The sequence below is a fragment of the Oculina patagonica genome, chromosome 9 (assembly GCF_052425735.1).
Source record: "Oculina patagonica isolate OP01 chromosome 9, crgOcupat, whole genome shotgun sequence".
Lineage (NCBI taxonomy): Eukaryota > Metazoa > Cnidaria > Anthozoa > Scleractinia > Oculinidae > Oculina > Oculina patagonica.
Genome location: NC_135766.1, coordinates 409,872 through 435,315, shown reverse-complemented (window position 1 = coordinate 435,315; position 25,444 = coordinate 409,872). Strand labels below are relative to the sequence as shown.

Sequence of the window (25,444 nt, the reverse complement as noted above, 5' to 3'; positions counted from 1 at the left end):
ATTGATTTCCCCATAATCTTTTGAATTTATCAGATTTTCCTCGTCAACTATAAACTTTATGATTTCATTCATCACGGCACTGAACTTGAGTATAAACATCTTTCGCGGACAATTCGTGAGAGCAACAGAAACAAAACAGAGAGGAGCCTGTGAACGAATGTGACCCGTCTAAATGGAACGCACTCTTCCCAACGGAAATTCCCAACGGAAATTTTCCAATATTTTTTGTAAGTGGTAAACACCCTCTGTCTCGGAACTATCGGTCTGATAGTTACCCCTTGGAAATTTGATATTCTTACGGCTTATATTTGCTTTAAGAACATCAAATTTCCGCGGGCAACTATCAGCCGAAAGTTTCTCGACAGAGACACTCTATTGTTTAAATAGAATTATAAGCTATAAACAATGCAGTAATTAAAGGCAATAAAATGGACTGTTATAGAAGATATAGAGGATATTACACTGCGGCGCGAAGATATGAATTTTATTTTCGAGTGGTAAAGAAATATTTTACGAATGAGCGCAGCGAATGAGTAAAATATTGCCTTTACCACGAGAAAAAAAATAATATCTTCAAGCCACCGAGTAATTTTCTTTTTATTATATAGACAACAAACATGCATGAAGTAAAAGTTTAAACATTTTTATTCATCAAAAGGTTAAACACGAGCGACGGCTTATATACAGCTGTATATAACAATTGAGCAAACTGCAAATCTTGAAAGGCAATTTCGCGAACTGAAGCTTTCAAAAGATGTATAACGTAAATTTAAAACATTTATTAGCTTTCGTCACTGTCACTGATAATGTAATTCGCCCTTTTAAAATCTGTTTCTGCTCAAACTCACCGCTTTTTTTTTATTTCTGATCGCGAAGTCTTGCAGTTCGGCAGCTGGAATTTCTTGTTTTTTCCTCTCTTCGTCTCCACAAGCTAGAAGCTCTTATAATTTCAAGTCATTTGAAGTTTTCTTCTTCGTGTTAGCATATTTTCCTGCTCCTCAGTAAAACATTTTATTTTGGCTTCATTGAACTTCACGAATCGATAGCTCGCCATTTCCAACCGGCGTTTGGCAGCCTTGCACAAGCAACCGTGCAAAGGCGGGAAATCGATATCCTCACTAGTGAGGATAAGGGAAATACGCCACTACCTTCGCTGTATCTTTGCCGCGTCTGTATGAAGACGACTGGGGACGAGTCAGCGCCACTACAGTCCCGGATGCAGTTTCGTATGAATTTTACGAGTGGTCTATTTTCCAGTAAAACACTCGCGGCTATCATGAATAAAAGTAAATAAGTCACCTTTAAAAAGCTTAGGTACGTGCGTTATCCTAAACTTTAGATATTCGCCAAAACGTTTTGCACGAATTTTCAGGGCCCTTGACTATTCTGCACTCAGTTAAAGTTGCGAGACAACAACAAGACAGCTGGTGGCATATAGTATAGCAGTTGCTTGCGGTTAGCCTTTATGAACACTTGAAACACTGCTACTGTTATTTCTCAAATAGCAAAAAATCACGCGATAAATGTATATCATTTTTTGACAAACAAAATCGTAACTTAATGTCACGCACCGCTATAACTCAAAATGCAATGTTTTTCAAAACAAGGACGATACTGAACTGAAAAGCTGCATAAATTTTTTTTTAGCTGCCTGTCGCGATTACAAGCATTGTGTCCCTTTGGTTTATTTAGAACTAAAAATAAAAATAATCCAACCTGGGATTTATTTGTCTTTAACACAGAAAACATAACGTTCACTGCGTATGTATTTACTAACACTGACCCAAACATGTTTAATCCACCAGCGAGCGAAATAAATATGGGTTATTGACCAAGCGTGAGGTCAAGAGGGCAGGATATTGGCCAAGTTCTTTTTTTGCGTGTTTATGGACCGCGACTTCGTCTCGGTCCATAAACACGCAAAAAAAGAACGAGGCCAATATCCTGCCATCTTGACCGAACAAGCTTGGTCAACAAAGGATTTATTATTTGACTTTTTTCGAGTACTGAAAAGGAAGCCAGTTGCATGCACAATCAATGGCGCACGCTAAAATCATTTCATTGGTTTAAATGTTTAACGAGTGACTGTCAAATTCTTGAATGAATCGAGACGAAGTAAAACGACGCGACAACAGCGAAATTCACCTCTTTTTAACCCTCTAAAGGATATTTAAATGGCTTAAATTGCGAATCAACGTTGAGTTTGAAGCCTTAAAACAAGAATGTCCATTCCATGTTTCCGCCAGCTATTGATTATTGGACGCTTTGCAGAGTATTTGCTCGCTTCTGGCGCTTTTGTGGTGCAAACCTGCCCTGACACGAGCTGAATATTGAACTTGTGATTGTTGATAGCGTTTGGGACTTACCACTTCACGGGAAAAGCTTGAACTTTCCTACATCGTTGATATAAATGTTCGACCCGACCTTATTCGACGTGAGCGTTAGAGGCTTCGGTGAAAAGATGTTTTAAAAGCTTTCAGTGCCTGGTTCGCCATGCCGTTCGCTTTCTTCCATTCTAAAGATTTTACACAAACGACTAGTTTGCCGAAGTCTTTATTCTTCAGGTATGTCACTGACTTTTCTCCCTTTTCCGCCGAAAAAACCAATAACATGTCTTCATTTCGCTTTGCGTTTTAATTTTTGTATTAGGTGCAGTTGTTGTGGCAAATAAAATTCACGAAACTCGTTAGCATTTGTTGATTAATTTGTTTGTTCTCGTTATTTCCCTTCAATACCTATTTCTTTGTTATCGGACTCCATTTCGCTAGAAACAGGCAGAAAATACTTGTGTTGTTTCGGAAAATACTTTCATAGCTCAAATTTACGACTGAGAAGCTTTTTGAAGTAGCGACGACGGAACTGAAAAGTTTTTTCGCTTGCGGGAACACAGTGGGCGATCCCGAGCGGTCAAGATGGCTCCATCTTCACCGCTCGGGTAGCCAATCAGAGCACGGGATTTGTTTCATCTTGACCGCTCACGGAGCTAGTAAAATAATAAGTAACAAATATCACACACACACACTAACAACTGGGCCCGGGCCGTGAAGCTACCTATCCAAACGTATTTAACATTAGCGATGTTAAGCATCACGTTTATTTTTTTTTCCGCGAACGGGAAAAATTCGACTTCTGCCGATCTGCCGTTTGGTGTTCGTGTGCGGAAATGAGTAGTTTTTTTGTTTGTTGTGAATGTCGTATTTTCTTCCCTATTTTTATGAGAGTTTAACTTGAAAATTTGATAAAAAAGGTAGCAAATTCAAAGCAAGCACGCGTTTGCCGTTTGCCATATAACGTCAAGCTTTATAATCTCTCTATTAGTAATCTATGATAACAACAGGTCACGTGTGCTTGTTTGACACCTTTGTTATTTTAATAGCTCATGACGTAGTTTGAATAAATGATTCGAGGGTGAGACCTCGAGAGTAATGCCATTAAAGAAAAACATGCCGTGCGATTCAGCGAAGGTCGTCTACATGGCGAGGATTCTTGCCATCGCGCACATCGTCGTCGGGTTATTACTAGTCATATTTGGCACATTAGACCGTGTTGCGGGATTCACTTGGCCAGGCTACCTATGTTTTGGGATTTGGATCGGTGTTTGGGTAAGTTCCACTCGCGGTCTTTCAAATATAATTTGAGGTGGAAACCTTTGCACTGGAAAGTGTGCGGAAAGATTTCCGCACAGGACCCTACATTAATTATGTATGCAACTATTTCATACTATCACTATACATAAACAGCAATCATAAAAAGCGAATCAGTCAGAAAATGTATGCATAATTAATGTAGGGTCCTGTGCGGAATCTTGCCAAGTGTGCTAATATCGATGTTTGAAGACAACAAAGTAATTCAGTACGTTAATATACCATCATCATTAGCAATGTATTTGTTAGTATTGTGTTTCGTCGCAGTAGAAGTTGTATTTAAAATGTGTCTCACTCATATCAAATATTTAATCCCTGTTTGTAAAATCAAACAGTAATAGTGAGAAAGGGAAATTCTTTGATTAGGCTTCACAGCACATACGAGCGACCGGCATAACGGCAAGGTAAAGGAAAGTAGAAAGTATTTTACATTGATGTTGTATCAGTTTGAAACGACACAATTAAGTATAGATGCATCGCTTTTGTTCATCACGCTGAAAATGGTGTCATGTTATGTCGCTGAGCAATGTCAACCAGGCGTGAAGTACGACACGTGAAAGTGTTTTATTTTTTTTTTTATTTTCGGTCAAATCTTCGCTTAATCGCCAAATTTTAAAGAACTAAAACGAATGCATCGTTGCACGTAAATTTTACTTGCGTGATTTTAACTGCAAATTTGTATTCCATCCGTCAACTCATTTACATTAGTTGCCGCACGTTCGTGACATCCGATATACGTCAGCAATACAACGCTGCACATATCAGAGGTGTTTGTTTGTTGAAAAAAAAAAGAGAAATATAATTTATAATTCGTCTATTTACTTTAACTTTATATTTTGTACTAGTCCTTTCTAACTACCCTATTCTGATCTTTATTGTCAAAGGAATTTATGCTCGGATTTTTTTTTATTTATTTTGTTTTTATTTCTCTTCCTTTTATTTATCACTTTTTTTATTATCAATATTCCTGTTTAAGATAAGCGGTAGCATTATCCTTTAATATAAGTGTAAGTAATACACCAAATAGCATTTCGTTTAAAAAGGTTTTCATTTATTTTCACTTGCAAGTCCGCATGTAAATAAATATAAGAATAAAAAAATAAAATAAATAAATATACATGTACGAGCAATTAAAAAGACAAACATCCTTCAAACGTCACAAGTGCCTAAATGTTGACACTTTGCAGATGATGACTCGCATGTTGAAAATGTCTACAAACATTGACCGGAGGAGGTCTGAGAATAAATGAAGCAAGCACGGCGATTTAACTGTTTAAGGTGGCTCGTTCCAGCTTTTAGGTTTTTGACTGTGCGACCTTTGAAAGTAAATGGCCAAAAAATCAATTAAAGATCGTAACAAAATTTTGTATGATTAAATTACCCATTGTGTTGTTGTTCCAAAATACCAATAATTACGTCATCAGTGGTTACCATGGCAACGTTAGGCAATGATTTTTAGAACCCTTTTTCAGCTTCCAGTGCTTATAACTTGAAAACTAACTCGATGACCCCCATTTTTTCTCCTGATAACGTTTGGCATCTGAAAAAGAAAGTGTAGAATTATTTTAAAAAAATTCTACAAAGTGGAATTTTTGCAAATGCAAAAAAGGGCAATTTGTAAGTAATTAAAAATTCCTTGCGTAGATTTTTTTTAGATTTTTTCTGTCGTTTCCTTTACATAAAAGGAAAATATTAGGGCAATAAAAAATAAGGGTCATCAGGTTAGTTTTCTTGCTAAAGCCTTCTCGAACTCAATAATTTCCACGCGCGTTTAGGGCTTTCCACAAGTTGCTCGAGATTTTCCAAAAAGGTGTCCGTAATTTCTCGAAAAGTTGCTCAAAAGTTGCTTTAAAAATCCAAAAAAGTTGCTTCTGTTAATGAAAGTAGCTCGAAAGTTGCTCCAAAAAATTCCAAAACGCTGCTTCTAATCAAGATAATTTCTCTAAATATATGTTTATTTTTCCTATGAGAGAAAGATTTCTAAGCAGTTTTACGCAATTTTACAGCATAAGAAGTATCTAAATAACATATTAAGGTAAAAATTTGTTAAAAAACAAGCATCTCTTTAACTGAGAAAAATCGTGAAAATATCAATGACGTCATGTTTGCTGGCGAGGTTTGTAATGTTTTAATGCAGAATGAGCCGAGGATCTTTAGATGTTCCTCGACAATTTTCGACAACCTTCCTAAATCTTCGGAAACGTTCGTATGGCCTTTGAACAACACTCGGACAACCTTCGGAGCTCTTCGGTCTGGAAATTGCTTAAAATTCAACAAGTTGCTCGAGAGGAAAAAAGTTGCTCGAAGTGGAAAAAGTTGCTCGAAATATGAAAAGTTGCCAAAAAGTTGCCGAGCAACTTGTGTTGTGGAAAGCCCTACGCGCGTTTGCGCGCACTTTAAAATTTCGATTTTAAAAGTTTGGTTATTACTCATGCTCAGTTCCGACTATTCGGAACTGAGCAACACGCGTGGATCTCCCCTCCCTTTGTCTGCGAAACGTTTCGGCTTAGGATTTCATGGGATTTAGCCAGTTTCAGTTCGCGCCAATTGTGCCTCTTAGGTCTTACTTTGAAGTATTCCTTTGTCTGAATAATCATGTGTTTGACAGCGAACTCAACTTAGCTGAACGAAAAAAGTGGAATTGACTCACGATCTCCGAGATCGATCGTAGCACATGCGAATTTGCTTTTGTAACTCGAGCATTTTCTTCATAACTTAAAATGTTCTTGTTGAAACAACTTTAGTTGAACGCGGATTTTTTTCTTAAATTGAAGAAAAGCAACCTCGCACTGGGCCGCCATGTTTGTTTTCCTTTTCAAATCTTGTGCGTGACTCGTGGGTATGAAGTGTGACGCGCGCGCTAGTCACCAGACTTCCCACGTAAGAAAAACTGGTACGAGCCACCTCAAGACGGCTCAAAACAACATGTTTAAAACGACCATGGTTTAGTTCGTCTGCAATGCTCAAGCCCAATTCGTAATCGCCTGATACACGTCTTCATACAAAGAGGCGGGTTATCCTTCCTAGCCATGTTTGTCTCTTTGTCCACTATAAGAGCTATTACCACAGTAGAAAGCCTATCAAGTGGCCACCCTCAGAGAATCACTTTGGGCCACGCATATGTTATTTTATATTCCCTACAACTAAATTTGGCAAAAAACCGTGAAAAGTCCCTTTAATGCAATTGAATTATTTTTATTGCAGATGTGCATCACGGGAGGTCTTGGTATCCCTGGAACTCGCAAAGAAAGAAGTACAACCCGCAATGCTTGCGTACGTTAATAAAACAATGTGACATATTGTGCTCTCTGATATTCGTCTCATTAGAACCTAAATCATCGCAGTTAATAGCAATGGTACACGGTTATCAATTTCCATGAGTTTAAATAATAGGCATGTAAACCATTTCATGCATCCTTGTGCAAACCTGTGCCAATGTGACACTTTGTTTTTAATTTGAATTCCTAGGCTGGCGTTTTTATGGGTTTCTCAATCACATCTGCTGTGCTTGGTGGGATGATCATTATCTTCTACAGCTTTTCTATTGTACTCGAAAACTCACCAATGGCCTTCTTGTGGATTATTCTCATTCTCGGCATTGTTGAGTTTGCCATTGGAATCTGGGCACCCGTGTGTGTTTGTCTGATGAACCCTTGTAGCAACATCGCTCCACCACAACAGGTAAGCTCCCTTCCAGAATTGTTGATATTAACCAGCAGACTTGGAAGTACCAATTGCCTTGCATGATTTTATTTGCGACGCCAAACTTTCAGTATTCATTAATCTACAGTATTTATTGATCCACCTTTTTTGCATATGTCAGTTTCTCAGCTGTTTTCTCTTCGCTTCGGTTCTTGCTGTAGCAAGAGTAAAATTTTGGAAAAGCAAACATTTTCACGGAATATATTACCCTGATGTACCATCTAATCGTCATTACAATACCCGAGTTCCAAATCAACCAATTAAATACTCTGTTTTCTGGTTTACCTCAATAGCTATATCCCTATAGTCAATAAAGAACATTTCGAAGTTAAATATTAACTAGAAAATAAGTTGCAACTAGCCAAGGAGAACGTTTATTAACTTCCATCTATGTTGAAATTGACAAAATGTATCGCTTGCCTGACTTTGGTTTCATATCACTTATTCTTTAGGTTCAAGTTACTTACACTGCCAGCGCTGGTTACGTCATGACCCAGAGCCCTGCAGATGGTGGTGCTACCGTGGCCATTCCAGTTCAAGCAGTCCAAACTGTCATACCAGTGGCAAAGGGAGGTCAACCACAAATTTCCATGGTACCTGTTTCAGGAGTAGAGGGTTATCAACCTCAGATGGTTCAAGCTGCTGCATCTCATGCTATGACCACAGGGTACCAGCCTTTGCTAGTTGACGTACCTCCGCCGTACGAAGAGGTAGAGCACATGACGTAACAAATCGATCGCGGGTATGGCTTTTATAACCGGTACCTGAGAAATCACCAATTGTTCAAACTATTTGATGTCCACGTGAGGATATAGATGCACAAGAAAGGTGAGCCAAAGAGCAAGTACACTGAAGAGGAACATATGCGTTGTACAAGATAATCAGTCGAAAGGACGTAACCTCGATTGGCTGGAGAGGGCCTGCTGTACAGGAGATGCAAATGACAAAAACAATTTCAGAACGCCACAGACGCAAGTTGAATCTTTTAGTAGCTTGCTGCTTGACAATGCAGCATTGCAACATAAAACAAGAAAAGAAAATACGAAAACAAATAACGCATTTCTTCTTTTGATCTTTTTACATCGCGTTAACTATGCAGACGCTATATATCAATTACATTGATAAAAAAAAAACTACCACCAGTCGTGTCAATGTTGCGTTCAATTACCTGCTTCGTTTAAGTATTTTAGGACATTTTACGGCGAGTGTTCTTGATCAATAAAACACTTGTCGATAAGAATGAAGGCCTTTTTTACAATATTATTCTCCCCTCCTCTCCCCTCCTCTCCCCTCATCTCCTCTCTTCTCCCCTCTCCTACTACCACCAGCAGTCGCGGTTGATATGATACAATATAATTCAACAAATATTTCAAGAGCGAGCGTTGGATATGAGATGGTAGATAGGAAACGAGGCGCGTTGTGCCAAGTTGGCTATAACCATCTCATATCCAACAAGGGCTTAAACTCCCCCAAAAAATCTTTTTTTCAGCTCCCACGTATTGGCTACCATATTTGTTGTCTATGGTATAATTATGAGCTCTTGCGCCATTGCCTGTTTACCAATAAAACTCAGAAATTATACTACCATTGCTAGTTTTTAATAAATTAAATGTTACATGATATTTTTTTCACACTGTATTATTATTACGTCAAGGCACTGTACCTGATCATTTTCACTGTTAAATCTGAAAACCATGTAATGAACGAGATCAAGAAATTAAAGTGGTAGGTGGTGGTGGTGGCCAGGGCGAAAATACGAGGGGGTGCTGTTTTTTTTTTCAGGGGGGAGGGGTAACTTCTCAGGGAGCTTGGAAACCAGTTTGATTTGGTAGTCGAGATTTCGCGTCACAATATGAGCTTGTTTACAGTCAGTGAAATTTATCCAGAATATCCCTTGGTAAGGTTATTTCTTTTTTTAAACTTCAAGAGAAATTTCAAGAGATTCTAGCTGAGGAATTTTCCGAACTTCGGTATACCATAAAATCGCTATGTTTCCGACACGGGTCTGTAATCGAATATTACAAACCAAAAATTTGATTTTCTTCCGAAATGATAAAATTAGGTTGCGACACAAGCAAGTGAGTGGAAGTCACTAAAAAAAAACCATGGTTTTTGATTATTTTGGTTTGCTTGATGTAAAATGATTCCAGAACTTACCGGGACACCTCCATCGTCATCCAATATGCCAATTCTTTTCAATCGGGGAGGGAGGGGCAAGGGTGGCTTCTGAGGCCTGCTCATTACTCACGGATATAACTTCAAAACGTTTAAAGCTATACACTCCAAACTTGACCAAACTTGACTTTTTTATTTAAATATTATCTGGCAACATTTCGACGCTAGTGGCACGCTAATGCAACGTGACCACCTACTTCGGTATTATCATTGCAACCGGTTTTTGAGAGATGTTTCACTTTTTTTTAATTTCTTTGGTTTTGATCAATACTACCCTTTATTTGACGATGTTACTTGTACTTTTATACTCCAGTTAGCTACGATTCAGCGCATTAGTCACACTTACGCTAAGGCTTTTTAATAATAAGGAGGTTTTAAAAATAATTTTAGGATGCTACAAGTTATGATGGTGAAAATTAAACAGCATTCCGACCATTTGTCTTTAATTACATAATTGCTCTATATTTTTTCGTTCTTAAAACATACTTTCATAAGGGAAATCTGTTTTACAGTCCACTAGCTATTAATTAAAATATATTTTAATATATATTCCGTAAACTCTATTAATGAAAGAATTAGAGTCATTATTATCAATCAGAACATCAATAAAGGGTAATTGGCGATTAAGTTCTTTTTCCATTGTAAACCTTATGTTAGGGTGCCTAGAGTTAATGTAGTTAAAAAATATAACAGCATCGTTCTCCGAGTGAAAAAAACAAAACAAAATGTGTCTTCAACATACCTGCGATAAAATAAAATTTCAGAGCCTTGAAACTTTTCCAACCATGGCTTTTCATGATGCTAATACGGGAGCAAAGGGAGACCCCATGGCCACGCCGTCAATTTGGTCATAGAAAGAACCGTTAAATAAAAAATGAGTTTGGGCAGTTGCTACAGCGAAGAGGCTTCTAAGTTCAGTTTTACTTAAGTTAAGGTCGGGATTGCCCTTGGAAATGTAATTGACCGCCAGGTCAATACACTCCTCAAGAGGTATGTTAGTAAAGAGACTTTCTACATCAAAAGAAACCATGAATTTACCACACATAGATAAAGATTGAATGTCCTGTATAAAAGTAAAAGTGTCAGTAGCACAGTGTTCAGTTGGAATGTGCGGCGCCAAAAGATTGCATAGATATTTGGCCAGGTTATAATTGTATGTTTCAATAGAGCACTATCGATCCGGGCATTTTTTTCTCGGGCGTGCACTATTTTAACAATAGAGTGTTTCTGTCGAGGAACTATCGGCCGATAGTTGCCCCGTGGAGATTTGATGTTCTTAAAACAAATATTAGCTCAAGAAGCGTAGCTTCTTTTACAGGGGCAACTACCAGACCGATTGTTCCGAGACAGAGACACTCTATTGTTCTTATTGTTCACCGCTTAATTTTCGGTCCAAAAGCCTTGATAGTTTATTTACTAAATTCCAAATGTTTTAAATATCCAGGGCTTGGAGTGTTTTCTTTTAAATGAGCAAAACAAAAGCGACACAGCGTTACTTGATCTACTTCCGAAATATTTTTATAAGGGCTGTTAGAGACGAAGTTGAACACCACTGGATATATAGATCGTGATCACTGCCACGCACTAGATATATAAGCTAAAAACAATGTAATAATTGAAGGCAATAAAATGAGCTGTTAAAGAATATAATAAATAAGTGACTTTTGAAAAGCTTATGTACATGCGCTATCCTAAACTTCAGATACTCGCCAAAACGTTTCTGGTCCTTGACAATTCTGCACTCACTTCAACAAGACAGCTGATGACATTTTATACCACATAAAACTCAGTACCTTTAGTGAATATTAAGAATGACCGACTGTAAGGGCCGAAAACTCTCCGCCAACGACCCATTTGGCGAATCACCCATATTTTGCCCAAAGATACCCTTTGGTAAGAATTTTTATTTTTACGAAAGTTACTCAAATTGGAAAAGGGGGACAAAGTGGGTTTAGTAACATCATACACACTAACAACTGGAACCAGGCCGCGATGTTACCTATTGGAACACATTTAATATTAGAGAGGTTAAGCATCACGTTTAATTTTTCCCGCGAACGAAAAAAATCAAAGGCTCTTCGAGCAACCTCATGGTAATTTGGTAATTCGATGAAGTGCCGACCTTCGCATTTTTTTCTACATAAGTGTCCAATAAAGTAATTCAATCTTATTTTATTTGCGTTTGAATGTTTTATTTTTCCACATGAGTTGCGTCATTGATGGTTCGTGCTCTCAGGTTTCGTAGCGCTATTCAGTTTTCACCACAAAAATATTTACCGGTTAGTGTATTACCTTTGATCCTTTTTAGCGTTAAGTAAATTTGTTTTGTGAATATCTATACTTTTCTGTCAGCACGTATAGCGTTATTTTGGAGCAGCGGATAAAATTCGAGAGAAAGATATGCCCGAGCACTTCGTGTTTCTGCTCGACTCAAAAAGATGAAAAACAGATGACGTGACACGAGGTGACGTCACGCGAAACAGAAACGTGCTGTGGATTCAAGCTGTGGATTTGGTGTTAACTACAACACGTCACATGGCGAGCGTAATAATTTTTTAACCGTAACTACGTGTAACTCACAGCTGCTATCAGTAATATCACAATTTCACTTAATTTGCCTTTCAATGTTTTCTTGCGTGAATGGGTCATTGATAGTTTTTTTTCTTCAAATAAGCGTTCAATAATGTGCCTTTGAATGTTTTATTTTTCCATGGGAATTGTGTCATTGATGGTTCGTGCTCTCAGGCTTCGTAGTGCGAATTCTATTTCATCACAAAAGTGTAACCTTTGATCCATTTAGCATTAGGTAAATTTGTTTTGTGGATATGTTTACTTTTCTGTCAGCACGTATAGCGTTATTTTGAGCAGCGAATAAAACTTGAGAAAGATGCGCGTTTCTGCACGACTCAAAAAGATGAAAAACGGATGACGTGACACGAAGATAATGTGACGCGAAACAAAATCGTGCAGCATGAATGTTGTGTTTACAATAAAGACGCGGTAACTGCATGTAGCTTATAGCTGCTATCAGTTATGTCACAATCTCACTTCATTTGCGTTTGAATGTTTTCTTAGGTGAATGGGTCATTGATAGAGTATGCTCTACGGCTTCGTAGAGCGAATTCTATTCTCTTTTATCACCAGAGGATAAGTGTAATTATCCTCTTTCGATTTGTTTTGTAAAAATTCAACCTTGTTCCCTGAAAGAGAGAGACCCTGCGGAATGAGGTTATAGGATAATTTGTTTTTGATTGACATGTGCTGAATGGCGTTTTAAACAACCTTTCTGTCAGCACGTTAATGCATGAATTAATTGCGGTTTAATATCAGAATGGAGTGACGGAAACACGTCACTTCAAGTTCGCGAATCATCACTACACCTCATTACCATTCGGTAAAAATGAACTTCCGCCGTCTGTCGTTTGGTGTTCGTGCGCGGAAACGAGTAGTTTTTTGTTTGTTGTGAATGTCAGACTCCTTCTCTATTTTTTTTTTTTTTGAGAGATAAACTTGAAAATGTCGATAAAAAGGTAGAAAAATCAAAGGCAAGCACGCGTTTCCCGTTTGCCGTATAACGTCAAGCTTCATTTCTCTATTAGTAATCTATGATAACATCAGGTTGCGTATGTTTGTTTGACACCTGGCTTTATTATTTTAATAGTGCATGACGTAGTTTGAATAAATTAAATTCTTCGAGTGTGAGACCTTGAGAGTAACGCCATTTTTTTTAGAAACATGGCGTGCGATTCAGCGAAGGCCGTCTATATGGCGAGGATTCTTGCCATCGCGCACATCGTTGTCGGGTTATTACTAGTCATCTTTGGCATAGCAGAGCGAGTCAAGGAAATTACTTGGACAGGCGACGTATGTTTTGGGATTTGGATCGGTGTTTGGGTAAGTTCTTCTCGCGGTCTTTAAAAATATTTCAAGGTAAAACCTTAATGTTGGAAAGAGTGCTAGTATAGATGATTGAAGGCAACAAAGTAATTCCGTACGTTAGTATTTCATCATGAGGATTGTATGTGTATGTGTTGGTATTGTGTTCCGTGGAAGTGGAGGTTGTATCTTGAGTTAAATTGTTTTATTGATATCAAATATTTTATTCTGTTTTTAAAATCGAACACTATATAATGATGACAAAGAGAAATGCTGTGATTAGGTTACACAGCACATGATAGCGACCGACATAACGGCAAGGTAAAGGAAAGTAGAAAGTATTTACGTTGATATCGTATCAGTTTAAGACGACACAATTAATTAACGCTGTGTCGCTTTTGTTCATCACGCTGAAAATGTTGTCAAGTTATGTCACTAAGCATTGTCAACCAGGCGTGAAACACAACACGAAAGTGTTTTTTATTTTGTATTTCACTTTCGGTCGACTCGCTTGATCGCCATTTTTAAAGAACTTAAACGGATGCAGCGTTGCACGTATATTGCATTTAAGTGATTTGACTAAAAAATTTGTATTCAATTGGTCAACACATTTACGTTAGTTGCCTTACATTAGTTCGTGACATCCAATATACGACAATAACGTCAGCAAAGTCAACGCTTCAGTTATCAGAGCTATCTGTTTGTTTGTTTGTTTTTTACTTAATATATAAAAATCAATTTATATTTTGTACTTGTCTAACTACTATGTTCTAATTTCTATTTTGATTTGCTGTCTAAGGAATTTAAGCTCCAATTTACTTTATTCATTTTGTTTATCTTTTATTTATTACTTTTTTATTATTTTAATAATTATTCCTGTTTGAGAAAAGCGGTAGCAACTGAAAATCCTATAATATAAGTGTAAATAACGTACCATATGTCCCTCTGCGAGTCCGTATGCAAATTAATAAATATAAATAAAAGAAAAAAAAAATAAATATGTAAGAGCCATTGGGAAAACAAACATCTGTCAAATTAAATGTCAAAAATATCTAAATGTTGACCCTTTGCAGATTATGACTCGCATGTTTAAAAAGGCTTCAAACATTGATCGGATGATAATTTTGAATAAGTGAACGGAGCACGGAGCAGTTAACTGTTAAAAAAAAAGGCTCACCCCCTGAGAAGCGGTTTCTTATTCATAACCATTTTCGTCTCTGGCTTAGTTCACTATGGGAGATATTGCCAAAGAAGTTCCCCTATGAAACGGTCACCCTCTGAGAAATTGCAACTGGCCGCAAGTTGGCCGATTGCAAGTGTCCGTCAGAAATAATCGCGAGATAATTAAAAAGAAAATGTTATTTCATTACAAACAAAAAAATAAAAAATAAAAATGGGATAACGGACCAAATGGAGTCGACGATAAACCTGTGTTTGAATGACTTTATCAGCCGTCACTGCCTTTAATTTTCCAAGAAACAAAAATAAAATAAATTCATATACCCATCTGTTTCAATACTCGTCACTTTGGGCGATCCATAGATTTTTTTTATATTTTTTGTACTAGTGGAATGTTCTTGCACTGTTTTAAGAGGTTCTTTTTATATTTTATCGAATTTGAGGGTCATTTCCTATATCTAAGTTCGGCTAAAATCCGTTACACGTTGCCTTTAATGCAATGGAATTGTTTTTATTGCAGATGTGCGTCACAGGAGGTCTTGGTATCCCTGGAACTCGCAAAGAAAGAAGTACACCTCGCAATGCTTGCGTACGTGAAATATTATGGTACCTTTTATTCGTCCTATTAGAACCTAAAACAGAGCATTTAATAGCATTGGTACATGGCTATCATTTTCCAAAGGCATGTGACAATTTAAGTTCTTTTAAATCAAAACTCAAAATTTATCTTTTTAAAAAAAACTTATTACTCTTAGCGATTTTTACTTTTTATTACTTTTAATGTACATTTTTAATTTTTAAGATTTATTTAGCTAATTTTAACTAATTTTTATATATTTTATTATATTGTGATTTTTTTTTTAACATACAGTATTTGTTAAGCGCCTAGAGCAGGCCTGGATAGGCGCTATAAAAATGATTATTATAATTGTTATTATACATTCCATGCATCCTTGTGCAAACCTGTGCCAATGTCACTATCATAAGTTCGTTTAAACTGACAGTATTTTTTTACCCCTTTTTACACTTTGTTTTTAATTTGAACTCCTAGGCTGGTGTATTTCTGGGTTTCTTAATCCCATCTGCTGTGCTTGGTGGAATAATCATTATCATCTACAGCTTAACTATTGTACACAAAAAATTAGCAATTGCTTTCACTTGGATTATCTTTATTCTTGGCATTGTTGAGTTTGCCATTGGAATTTGGGCAGCCGTGTGCATTTGTCAAATTCAACCTTGTAGCAATATCGCTCCACCACAACAGGTAAGCTCCCTTCAAAGCAGTCCAACATAACTTCCTCGATGTTAACCCCCGGGGGGCACTTCCTATAAATGGGCTAATGGGGATGTGCCGCTGGATGGGGTCGCATTTTCACGACTGGACTGACTATAATGGGGTCGCCATTTCAAGCATTTTTTATAGGGTGACTAGAATGGGGTCACACTTTTCCGGGATTTTGGGAGTACGAAAATTCTGGCAAGTTGTGATTTATGAACGGAAATAATTGCCGAAAAAAATGTTACCGTATTTATTGCTGTTGTTCAATATTTGACAAACAGCTCCCAGAAAGTGACTTAGTTGGGGTCGTAAAAATTAAATTTACCCAAAAGTGACTAAGATGGGGTCTATAATTGGCCATAGAATATGACTATAATGGGGTAGGGGTTCTGAGAGGCCAGCGGCACATACCCAACAAAAATTTACCCAAGTACCCCACCCCCACCCCTCCCGGGTGTTAACCCTATTCAGGCCTTTTTTGGATCTTTTCAGACCGGGGGGATCTTCTCCTCAGTAACTTCGCAAAATAAGCAAAATAAGCAATCACAATCCCCCCCCAAGCAATCACAATGAAACTTATAGCGGGATATATAGTATGTCCGACAATTTATCTTTTGGTGTATGACCTTAGATTTGCCATCTTGGATTTAGACAATTTTGCAAAACGTCAGAAAACCACCAATAATTAGGTAAAAATAATTTCATTAAAGTTATTTTTCATTAATAGAAACACAAAAATACACATTTTGGAAAACATGCCTTGCCATGCTGGCAGCAGGTTCCTGACACAACAACCTTTTCTTCCAAAATATTCCCAGATAAATATTGAATAAACTCACAAAGTTTGGCGGCGTTTGGTTGAATCTCGAAACAAATATAAGCGTTATAAGTCAGCGCGGGCACTTCATCCCCCCGCGCTCTTGAGTCTTGATAGGGGAAACCACCGGACCTGCAAGTGCCGATTGACTTTCAATTATAAACATGGGTTTTACTCAAGCTTTCCGTATTTATTAATTCACCTCTTTTGGATATATCAGCTTGTCCGCTGATGTCTTCTTGGTTGTAACTGGATAATCAAGAATCTCCATGGACTCCTAGTACCACCCCATCATTACCCTAAACAGTTTTGAATACCCAAATCGACCAATCAAAAACTCGATCTCTTTTACATATTTCAATGTGCCAGCTATTTTCTCTCGGCTTTGCCGTAGTAAATGTAAAACTAGAAAGTTACAAAATTTTTTTGGAGATATTGTCTTGATCTATTCGTCATTGTACTGCCCCTTCCCCGAGTCAACCGAATCAGACAATCCAAATTCCACTTATTTAAGCAAAGAGAAAATACTCTTTGTGCGTTATATTGCCTTGTTGTACCACCATAATCGTCGTTACCATACCCGAGTTCAAAAACAGTCGATCAAAAACTGTGTTTTGTGGCTTACCTCACTACAGCCAGTAAAAAAAAAAAAAAAAAAACATTTCGAAGTTACATATTTGCTAGAAAACAAACTGCAACGGGCCTAGAAAAAGGTTTATTAACATCCATACCTATCTTTTAATTGACAAAATATATATATTTTGCTTTATATCATTTATACTTTAGGATCAAGTTACTACCGACAGCGCTGGTTACGTCATGACTCAGGGCCCTGGTGGTGCTCCCATGGCCATTCCAATTCAAACAAGCGGTGGTGTCGTTGCAGTCCAAACTCTCATACCAGTGGTACAGGTTAGCCAGCCACAAATCATCATGGTACCTGTTTCAGCAGTAGAGGGTTATCAACCCAATATGGTTCAAGCTGCTGCATCTGAGGCTATGACAATAGAGTACGAGACTTTGCAGGTTGACATGCCTCCGCCGTACGAAGAGGTAGAACACATGACGTAGCAACGCGAGCAGGTATCACTTGTATAACGGGTACCTGAGAAATCACCAATTGTTCAAACTATTTGATGTCCATATGGGAATATAGATGGACAAGAAAGGTGAGTCAAAAAGCAAGCACAGACACTTAAGAGGAACCTTTGCGTTGTACAAGATTATCAGTCGAAAGGACGTAACTTCGTTTGTCCGGAGAGTACAGGAGATGCAAATGACAAACACAATTTCAGAACGCCTATTGTGTAGGTAAGAATGAACGTCACAAACGCAAGCTGAATCTTTTAGTAGCTTGCTGCTTGACAATGCAACATTGCAACATGAAACAAGAAAAAAATGCGAAAACATTCATTACGAATTGCTTCTTTCATCTTTTTACATCGCGATAACTACGCTGTATATTTATATATAATTAAATGATATCAGAAATCTACAATTGATATAAAAATCTACAACCAGTCGTGTCAAAGTTGTTTTCAATTACCTGTTTCGTTTTTAGTATTTTAGGACATTTTACAGCGAGTGATCTTGATCAATAAAACTCTTCTCAATACTATTATGCGAGCCTTTTTTATTACAAAATTAAAACCGAAATAAATTCCCTTTTAAAACACCTACACAACTAGCTTCACTATAAGAGAAAGTTGTGTTGTTTCAAAATTCATTGAAGTCTAAGAGTATCTCGTGAAATGCTTCGTAGCAGTGCGCAAGCTTTAATCTGAAAGCGTGTATGTGACGCCATGACGCTGACAAAGTAAGACTTTTATCTTAGTTTCAATACAGCTTAGAACAGATATTAATATTTTTCGTAGCAAGAAAACTTATTGTTTTGAGCCATTTTTGTAAAATAAAGAACTAATTTTCGTTAGCATTAGCTTTTTGGTGTTCCCTTTTAAAATACAGTCGCCCTGTGCTTGGCCTTGAGTACGATGGTTCTCACTACATTTCAAAACACTCCATCGCCTCTGTAAGACACAACTACCCTCTTCTACCCTTCATATCCTCTCCCCTCCCCTACTTCCACCACCAGTCGCGGTCGATATGATATAATATGGTATTTAATAAATAATTCACGAACGCGCGTTTTATTTGGGATGGTAGATAGGCAATGAGGCGCGTAACGCCTAGTTAGCTATAATGATCTCATACTTAACAAGGGCTTAAACGCGTACCATATTCGTGGTCAACGGTTTATGAGCTCTTACACCATTGCCCTTTGACCGATAAAAACTCAGTAATTGCAATATACCATTATAGTTTTTTAATAAAATATGACATGATTACCGTATTTTCTCAAATAAACGCCCCCGGCGTTTATTTCAAACTTGGCGTCATGAACCCGGCGTTTATTTGAATCCGGCGTTTAATCGGGGCCCGGCGTTTATTAACGGACTGCAATTTTCAGCCAACTTTTCAGACTGATTTATTGTTACCGATCTTCGAGACCAAGGGGCAGTTTGTCAAGGCGGGACGATTGTTCTCTTCCTTCAGCCCCCGAAAAGTGTCCCTGGGTATCCAAAGGTGATTATTTCCCAAAGGTGCACTATTACGGATTGAATAGTTTATGTTGCAATCGAGATTTGTGACAAACAGAATATATTTCTACTTGTTAGCTTGACCTCAAATAAACGCCGGGACCTCGAACAAACGCCCCTTTTTATTTAAAAACTAGCAAATTTGACCCGGCGTTTATACGAGGCCGGCGTTTAATCGGGGTCCGGTGTTTAATCGAGAAAATACGGTATTTTATCTTTACACTGTATTTCCGCGTCTGCAAGGCCACTGTAACCTGATCCTTTTCACTGTTACGCAATAAAAGTAAATCTGAAAACCATGTATAGTAAACAAAGTCACGAAAATATGATATAATATAAAGAAATTTTGTTTTTGCAAATTTAGGTGTGTGCGTTTTCCATTTCTTGACATATATCTATAATATTGCACAACAAAGCACCCCCCTCCCCCTCCGGCACCCAGGGTACTCAGATTTAAGGACTATACGGTTATGTGCCGCTCAGCAGGGTATATTTGTTTCCTCTTAGACTCAAGAGCAGGTATAGAATGACCCGTTTAACTTTAAAACAATTTCCAAAAAAAAAAAAATGTTTTAACACGATCATGTCGAAACTCCGCCCTCTCATCGCTTAATCTCCAAGCCAAAGACGAAATCAAGTGATATAAGCTAGTGTTATTTATATCTTTATACATTTAGATTATGCCTGAACTATGGATAACGTTTGTGGCGCGCGCTAATTGGCTTCTCAAACCCCCAATGTCCTTTGCTATTTTCCTCCGAGCAAAGCGCGCGAGAAAATTGCAATCTATGGCAGGAATAAACTAGACAAAAATCATCTTTTCGGGTTATATCATCTGGAAGGTTAAGTATATACTGTTACCGTACCCAAATCCACAAGAAGCCAATCAGAAGCGCGATCTACTGTCCTGATATCCTACGATATCAAGTCACCTCCACTTTGGTGAATAGTTGTTGCGGATATTGTCTGAAACAGGGCCATAAATTCAGTTTTTGTTTTCTCTAAAACAGGTCCCGAATCTAAGAAACTCAGCGGCACACCCAAAATCTGGAGTAACCACCTCCACCCCCCCCCCCCCCCCTTCCCCCACTAGTGTGTATCCCGTGTACCTTAATAATATGGCACCAGGAAAACAGTGTAAACATCTGGAGCCTACTTGTTAATCTACTGCACTTGACAAAGGCATATTTGCAATATTTTTTTCCTGCTTGACTTAAAACTTACCAAATGGCTATAAAAAACTTATTTATGTTACGCACCGTCATAACTATGAAATTCAAAAGGCATTGTTTTCCAAACGAGGACGCTACTGAGAAAAAAAAAAGTTTAATATATAAAATATATTTTCATCACTTCTAATATGTGTCATAGATACCAACTCTGCTGTATTTTCAGTTTTGGATATTAGTTCCTAATGAAATCGCGCGAAAACAATCCAGCTTTGGTTAAGTTGTCTTTCAACATGAAGTAGTAAGTTCACTGTGTATTTAGTGACCGTGGCCCCAAAATGTTTTTTTTCTCATCAGAGAGTGATTTTAACAGTAACTACATGTACACTCTAAAAAATGGGCCACTGAAGGCCGCGTTGATAGCTATTTGAAAAAAAAAAATCTAACTATGATTACTTCTATAAGATCCACCACGTACATCTCAACTTGTTTGCCGTATGCAAATCTTATAAATGGCCGATGACATGACATGACGTAATTTACATAAGTGGTTCGAGTGTGAGACTGTGAGTGTAACGCTATATTTTAAAACATGGCTCCCGATTCAGCGAAGGTCGTCAACAAGGCGAGGGAGCTTGCCATCACACACATCCTTGTCGGGTTACTGCTCGTCATCTTTGGCATAGCAGACCGGTTTACTGACAGCTGGAAAGGTGATAAATATTTTGGGATTTGGATCGGTGTTTGGGTGAGTACTCGCGGTTTGTCAAATGTTTAAGTTACGGAGAAACCTTAATATTGGAAAGTGCATGCTGCATGTTATAATATCGATGCTGTCGATGTTTTAATGTCGATGTTTTAATGTTTTTTTTTTCGTAGAAAAAAAGGTATGTAACATTCCTTTCTCGCGTAATTTTACCCAAACCTGGTTGTAAACAAAAGTTGTATCATGACTCTTTTGTTCATCTCGCTGGCCATGTTGTTGGGGTACGTTATGTCGCTAACCAGCGTAAACTAGGCGTGAAAGGCAACAAGTGAAAATGTTTTATTTTTAATTAACTCTCGACGGAAACTTCGATTAATCGCCAAACTTTACAGAACTCGAGAGGATGCAATGTTGCACGTAGAAATTGTATTTGGCGTGATTTGAATTGCAAATTTGTATTCCCTCTGTCAACACACTTACATTTATTTTTCCGAACATTTTAACTTGGTCCGTACCTTGCTTCTAGATTGATTTGGCTATTTTAATTCACGTTGTTGGATCTATTAGACTATTGAGACTATTGTTTATGCAAAGGAAGTACTTTAATTTTAGATGTGCATCACTGGAGGTCTTGGTATCCCTGGATCTCGCAAAGAAAGAAGTAAACACCGAAAATCTTTTGTAAGTTATGAAAATAATATAAATATGTTTATATTGTGGAAGCTGAAGTTTACCTCATAAGGGCCTGATTCCATGGCAAATTTCAGCCCGGGCTGAATTTTTGAACCCGGTTTCCGGGCTGAGATTTCAGCTCGGCTTCCAGAACAAATCTTTTTAAAAAGACATTATCAATAAGGTTTCATCCCGGGCTGAAATTTCAACCCGGGAAAACGGGTTGAAAAAACTCATGTTATCGCGTTCAAATTTCCACCCAGGCTGAAAGCCGGGGCTAAATGGGGCCTTCTGTATCGCCCGCGCCCCTCCGTTGGAGAGTTGGGACGAGAGGACGGCTGACTTTTTAAACTACAGGAAAAATTGCTTCGTGAAACATGGCCTTTAAACAAACAAACAAAAAAAAACTTTACTTAGATAGCAAACTAAACAGGTGTAAAAATGCGAAAACAGAAGTAAGTAAAAAACACTGTGATCTTTCCGAATATTTGTGGTTTAAACAAGCAAATAAACCATTTAAGTGCACTCTGGCGTAAACTAGTGGTAGTGGTCATTATAATAGGCCCGTTTCAACTCACTATGTTTTTACATTTTCCACATTGAATCCCTAGGCTGGTGTATATATAGGGTTTTCTATCGCATCTACTGTGCTTGGTGGAATAATAATTATCTTTTACGTAATGACCATGTTTTTGGTCGGGCCCTTTACTGGGATCGTTTTGGTTCTCGGCATTGTTGAGTTCATCATTGGAATCTGGGCAGCTGTGTGTGTTTGTCTGATGAAACCTTTTTTGCAACAGTGCTTCAATTCAGCAGGTAAACTACCTCCCGAGAGCAATAGGCTATTTCCGATTTACCCGTTGTCTCTGTTTCAAAACGAGTCTAGGAACGTTACCATTCACATAACTGAAATGAGTTTGGTGTGCATGAAAATGGATCTTTTGTTGAAACTCATTTTCATATGAATTGTTTCGCATTCTCATATAGTTAGTCGGAAATGGACTATTAAAAACTTGTTCATGCTTTGTTAACAATTGACCATTACTGCTGATTAAAGATTGTTCTTATTCAAATTTGCATGGGCTTTTCACTCATCAGTAAACTGAGCATTCTTTTTCACGGAACCGCCAATGTCTGCTGGCCGCTAGTGCTCCGCTAGTGCTCCGCTAGTGCTCCCCTAGTGCTCCGCTAGTGCTCCGCTAGTGCTCCGCTAGTGCTCCGCTAGTGCTCCGCTAGTGCTCCGCTAGTGCTCTGTGAATAGTTTACTGTGAAAAATAGAGGCTGTTCACAGTGGAAAAATGTCCAGTATCTATGTATCCAACGCTCTAAGATAAAACAATGTCTCAGATAATTGGTACCCTGTTTAAAAAAAAAAAAACAACATAAATATTAGAAATAGAAGTATAAATAAATAAAGATGGATTGATTGACTGACTGACTGACTGACTGACTGATTGATTCTTTCTAGTTTGGAATCACCAGAAATTTGGCCTAACTAACTTCGGAAAAGGAAGGGAAAAAAAAACTGGCACTTAACTATCTAAAGACAAATAAGTTGTATTCAGGCAAGATAACGTTTCTATTATTCAGTCAATGGACCTCTAGCCCTATTTCTGCTTGATGTTTTATTTTCCCTTAGGGACAAGTTACTGGCGACGCTGGCTACGTTATGACTCAGGGACCTAGTGGTGTTCCTGTGGCCATTCCAATGCAGGCATGCAGTGGTGCCGTTGCAGTTCAAACTGTCATATCCGGAGCACAGGGAGTTCAACAACAAATTATCTTGTTGCCTGTTTCTGGACCGGACGGTTTTCAAGTTGACATTCCTCCACCATATGAAGAGGAAGAGAAGATGACGTAACAAAACTTGTATAGCTTGTATGACTGGTACCTGAGCTCGAGACATCAAGAATCTTGGAGGCTGGCCAGACAGTTCAGGAATAGCATACAAAATCGTCTCTTACGTAATGCGTTATGCATTCAACCGCATCAACTGGTTTAATTCTATTTCTTAATATCCCAGTTAAAAGTTACATTTACAGTTCGTGTAAAAAAAAAAAAAAAAAAAAAAAACGGGTAAATACCATAAGCGCCATATGGACATCACATAAAACCAAGATATAATTAAAAGAAAGTTATACCCTAAATTTTTCAGCTACATTCATGGACTTAAGTTGTTGAGGGGTTTGGACTCTTGATGCCAGTTCCTTTCGCACGATGGCCCAGTTGCTAAAGACTGAAGACTGAAGAAGAGTGTAGTTTTCGGCAAGAAAATATGGCGCGTGCTTTAACGAAAACTGGTTGAAAAAATGTAGCATTGCTCATTGCTGCGTGTGCGTAACTAGCGCCAGTCCAAAACCACGCATAAGAAATTATAATCCCTAAATCTCGGTGGAAAGAATATTAATAATAATAATAATAATAATAATAATAATAATAATAATAATAATAATAATAATAATAATAATAATAATTTAATTTATATAGCGCTTAAATTATATTAAGTTATTCTAAAGCGCTTTACAGGTAAGATAAAATCGTATAAATTCAAATATATATAAAAAAAATACAAACAATTAAAAATATTAAACTCACTAAGAGTCATATGCTTTCTTTAAAAAGGCATGTCTTTTAATTAGATTTAAAAACAGGTACGGTCGGAATTGATCTTATGGCATAAGGCAATTCGTTACAGAGTGATGGCCCAGAATGTGCAAAGGCGCGATCACCATAGGTCTTGTGGTAAGCTCTTGGGACCTTCATGAGGCTCTGGGCGCAAAAACGAAGGATAGAGTAGGGTCGAGGAAAATTTTTCAGGTATTCTGGTGCTTGGTTGTTAACTGTGCTGTGGATGTGGTGTTTAAAACTAAAACACAACACACCCGGGGGGGGGGGGGGGTACTCCAAAAAGTTTTATACGGGGAGGCTCCGCCCCAAGTTCTAACCCCTTAGCCTTTTATATACCATTTTTAACAGAAATTGTACCCCTTTCGTATACCTATAACTGAAAAAAGGTACCCCTTTCATATACCTAAGAGGCATGGCATGGACTTAAAATAGGACGTTTTCTTGTCATTTTTATGTAGCGCTTAACAAATTAAAATAATACAGCCATAAATTGCGTCTGTTCGAAATATTTTAATTAAAGGCCCTTTTAAATAGCTAAATGACATATTTCCATACCCTTTCATATACTTAAACGCGTGAAATCCCTACCCTTTAATATACCTGAAGCGTGAAAAAGGTACCCCTTTCGGGCGGAGCCTCCCCGTATAGGCCATTATAGGGAGTACCCCCCCCCCCGGGACAACACATGGCGAACGTAATAATTGTTATAATGATTTAAGCGTAACTGCATTTAGTTCATAGCTGCTATCAGACATGTCACAATCTCACTTAATTTATCTTTGAATGTTTTCTTGCGTGAATGGGTCATTGATATATTTTTTTTCCAATAAGCGTTCAATGATGTTACACAATCTCACTTTAAATTAGACTGTGTTGCAGACGAACAAAACCGCGGGGTTTCGTTCATCTGCAACGCAGGCTAACTTAAAATAGGCCCTTGAATGTTTGCTTGCGTGAATGGGTCATTGATAGGTTTTTTCTTCAAATAAGCGTTCGATAA

At 37.8% G+C, this 25,444-nt stretch overlaps 2 protein-coding genes and 1 long non-coding RNA gene across 4 annotated transcripts in view; all 3 read left to right on the top strand.

Moving 5' to 3' along the window:
• The first annotated feature begins 1,623 nt into the window (after positions 1-1,623).
• On the top strand, positions 1,624-19,622 carry LOC144665369 (uncharacterized). Of its 2 annotated transcripts, XR_013572917.1 has the most exons (5): positions 1,624-3,602; positions 6,849-6,917; positions 7,113-7,325; positions 7,799-8,321; positions 17,984-19,622. XR_013572917.1 is itself a non-coding variant. In XM_078526611.1 (4 exons), the coding sequence occupies exons 1-4, from the start codon at positions 3,426-3,428 to the stop codon at positions 8,072-8,074; spliced, it is 735 nt and encodes a 244-aa protein (XP_078382737.1). In that variant the 5' UTR covers positions 1,624-3,425; the 3' UTR covers positions 8,075-8,927. The 2 variants fall into 2 exon arrangements, 1 of the variants encoding a protein (XP_078382737.1); XM_078526611.1 differs by lacking the exon at positions 17,984-19,622 and having other exon boundaries at positions 7,799-8,927.
• Positions 13,192-25,444, top strand: part of LOC144666704 (uncharacterized) — a 24,645-nt gene continuing 12,392 nt past the window's right edge. The window contains exons 1-10 of the mRNA XM_078528085.1: positions 13,192-13,415; positions 15,097-15,165; positions 15,628-15,840; positions 17,459-17,742; positions 18,638-18,701; positions 21,028-21,186; positions 21,757-21,825; positions 22,428-22,736; positions 23,456-23,673; positions 24,333-24,342. Coding sequence (XP_078384211.1) covers positions 13,257-13,415; positions 15,097-15,165; positions 15,628-15,840; positions 17,459-17,742; positions 18,638-18,701; positions 21,028-21,186; positions 21,757-21,825; positions 22,428-22,736; positions 23,456-23,673; positions 24,333-24,342 — 1,554 coding nt within the window. The 5' untranslated portion in view covers positions 13,192-13,256. The remainder of the gene's footprint in view (positions 13,416-15,096; positions 15,166-15,627; positions 15,841-17,458; positions 17,743-18,637; positions 18,702-21,027; positions 21,187-21,756; positions 21,826-22,427; positions 22,737-23,455; positions 23,674-24,332; positions 24,343-25,444) is intronic.
• The window catches only part of LOC144665422 (uncharacterized), a 7,338-nt gene continuing 5,566 nt past the window's right edge, over positions 23,673-25,444 (top strand). Inside the window, exon 1 of the long non-coding RNA XR_013572922.1 lies at positions 23,673-24,633. This is a non-coding gene — a long non-coding RNA (uncharacterized LOC144665422). The remainder of the gene's footprint in view (positions 24,634-25,444) is intronic.

Bases quoted from the DNA above. Each gene is read 5' to 3' on its own strand.
- LOC144665369 (XM_078526611.1), top strand. From the start codon at position 3,426: ATGCCATTAAAGAAAAACATGCCGTGCGATTCAGCGAAGGTCGTCTAC. The intron at 3,603-6,848 runs GTAAGTTCCACT...TTTTTATTGCAG, and splicing joins GGATTTGGATCGGTGTTTGG to ATGTGCATCACGGGAGGTCT. The intron at 6,918-7,112 runs GTACGTTAATAA...TTGAATTCCTAG, and splicing joins GTACAACCCGCAATGCTTGC to GCTGGCGTTTTTATGGGTTT.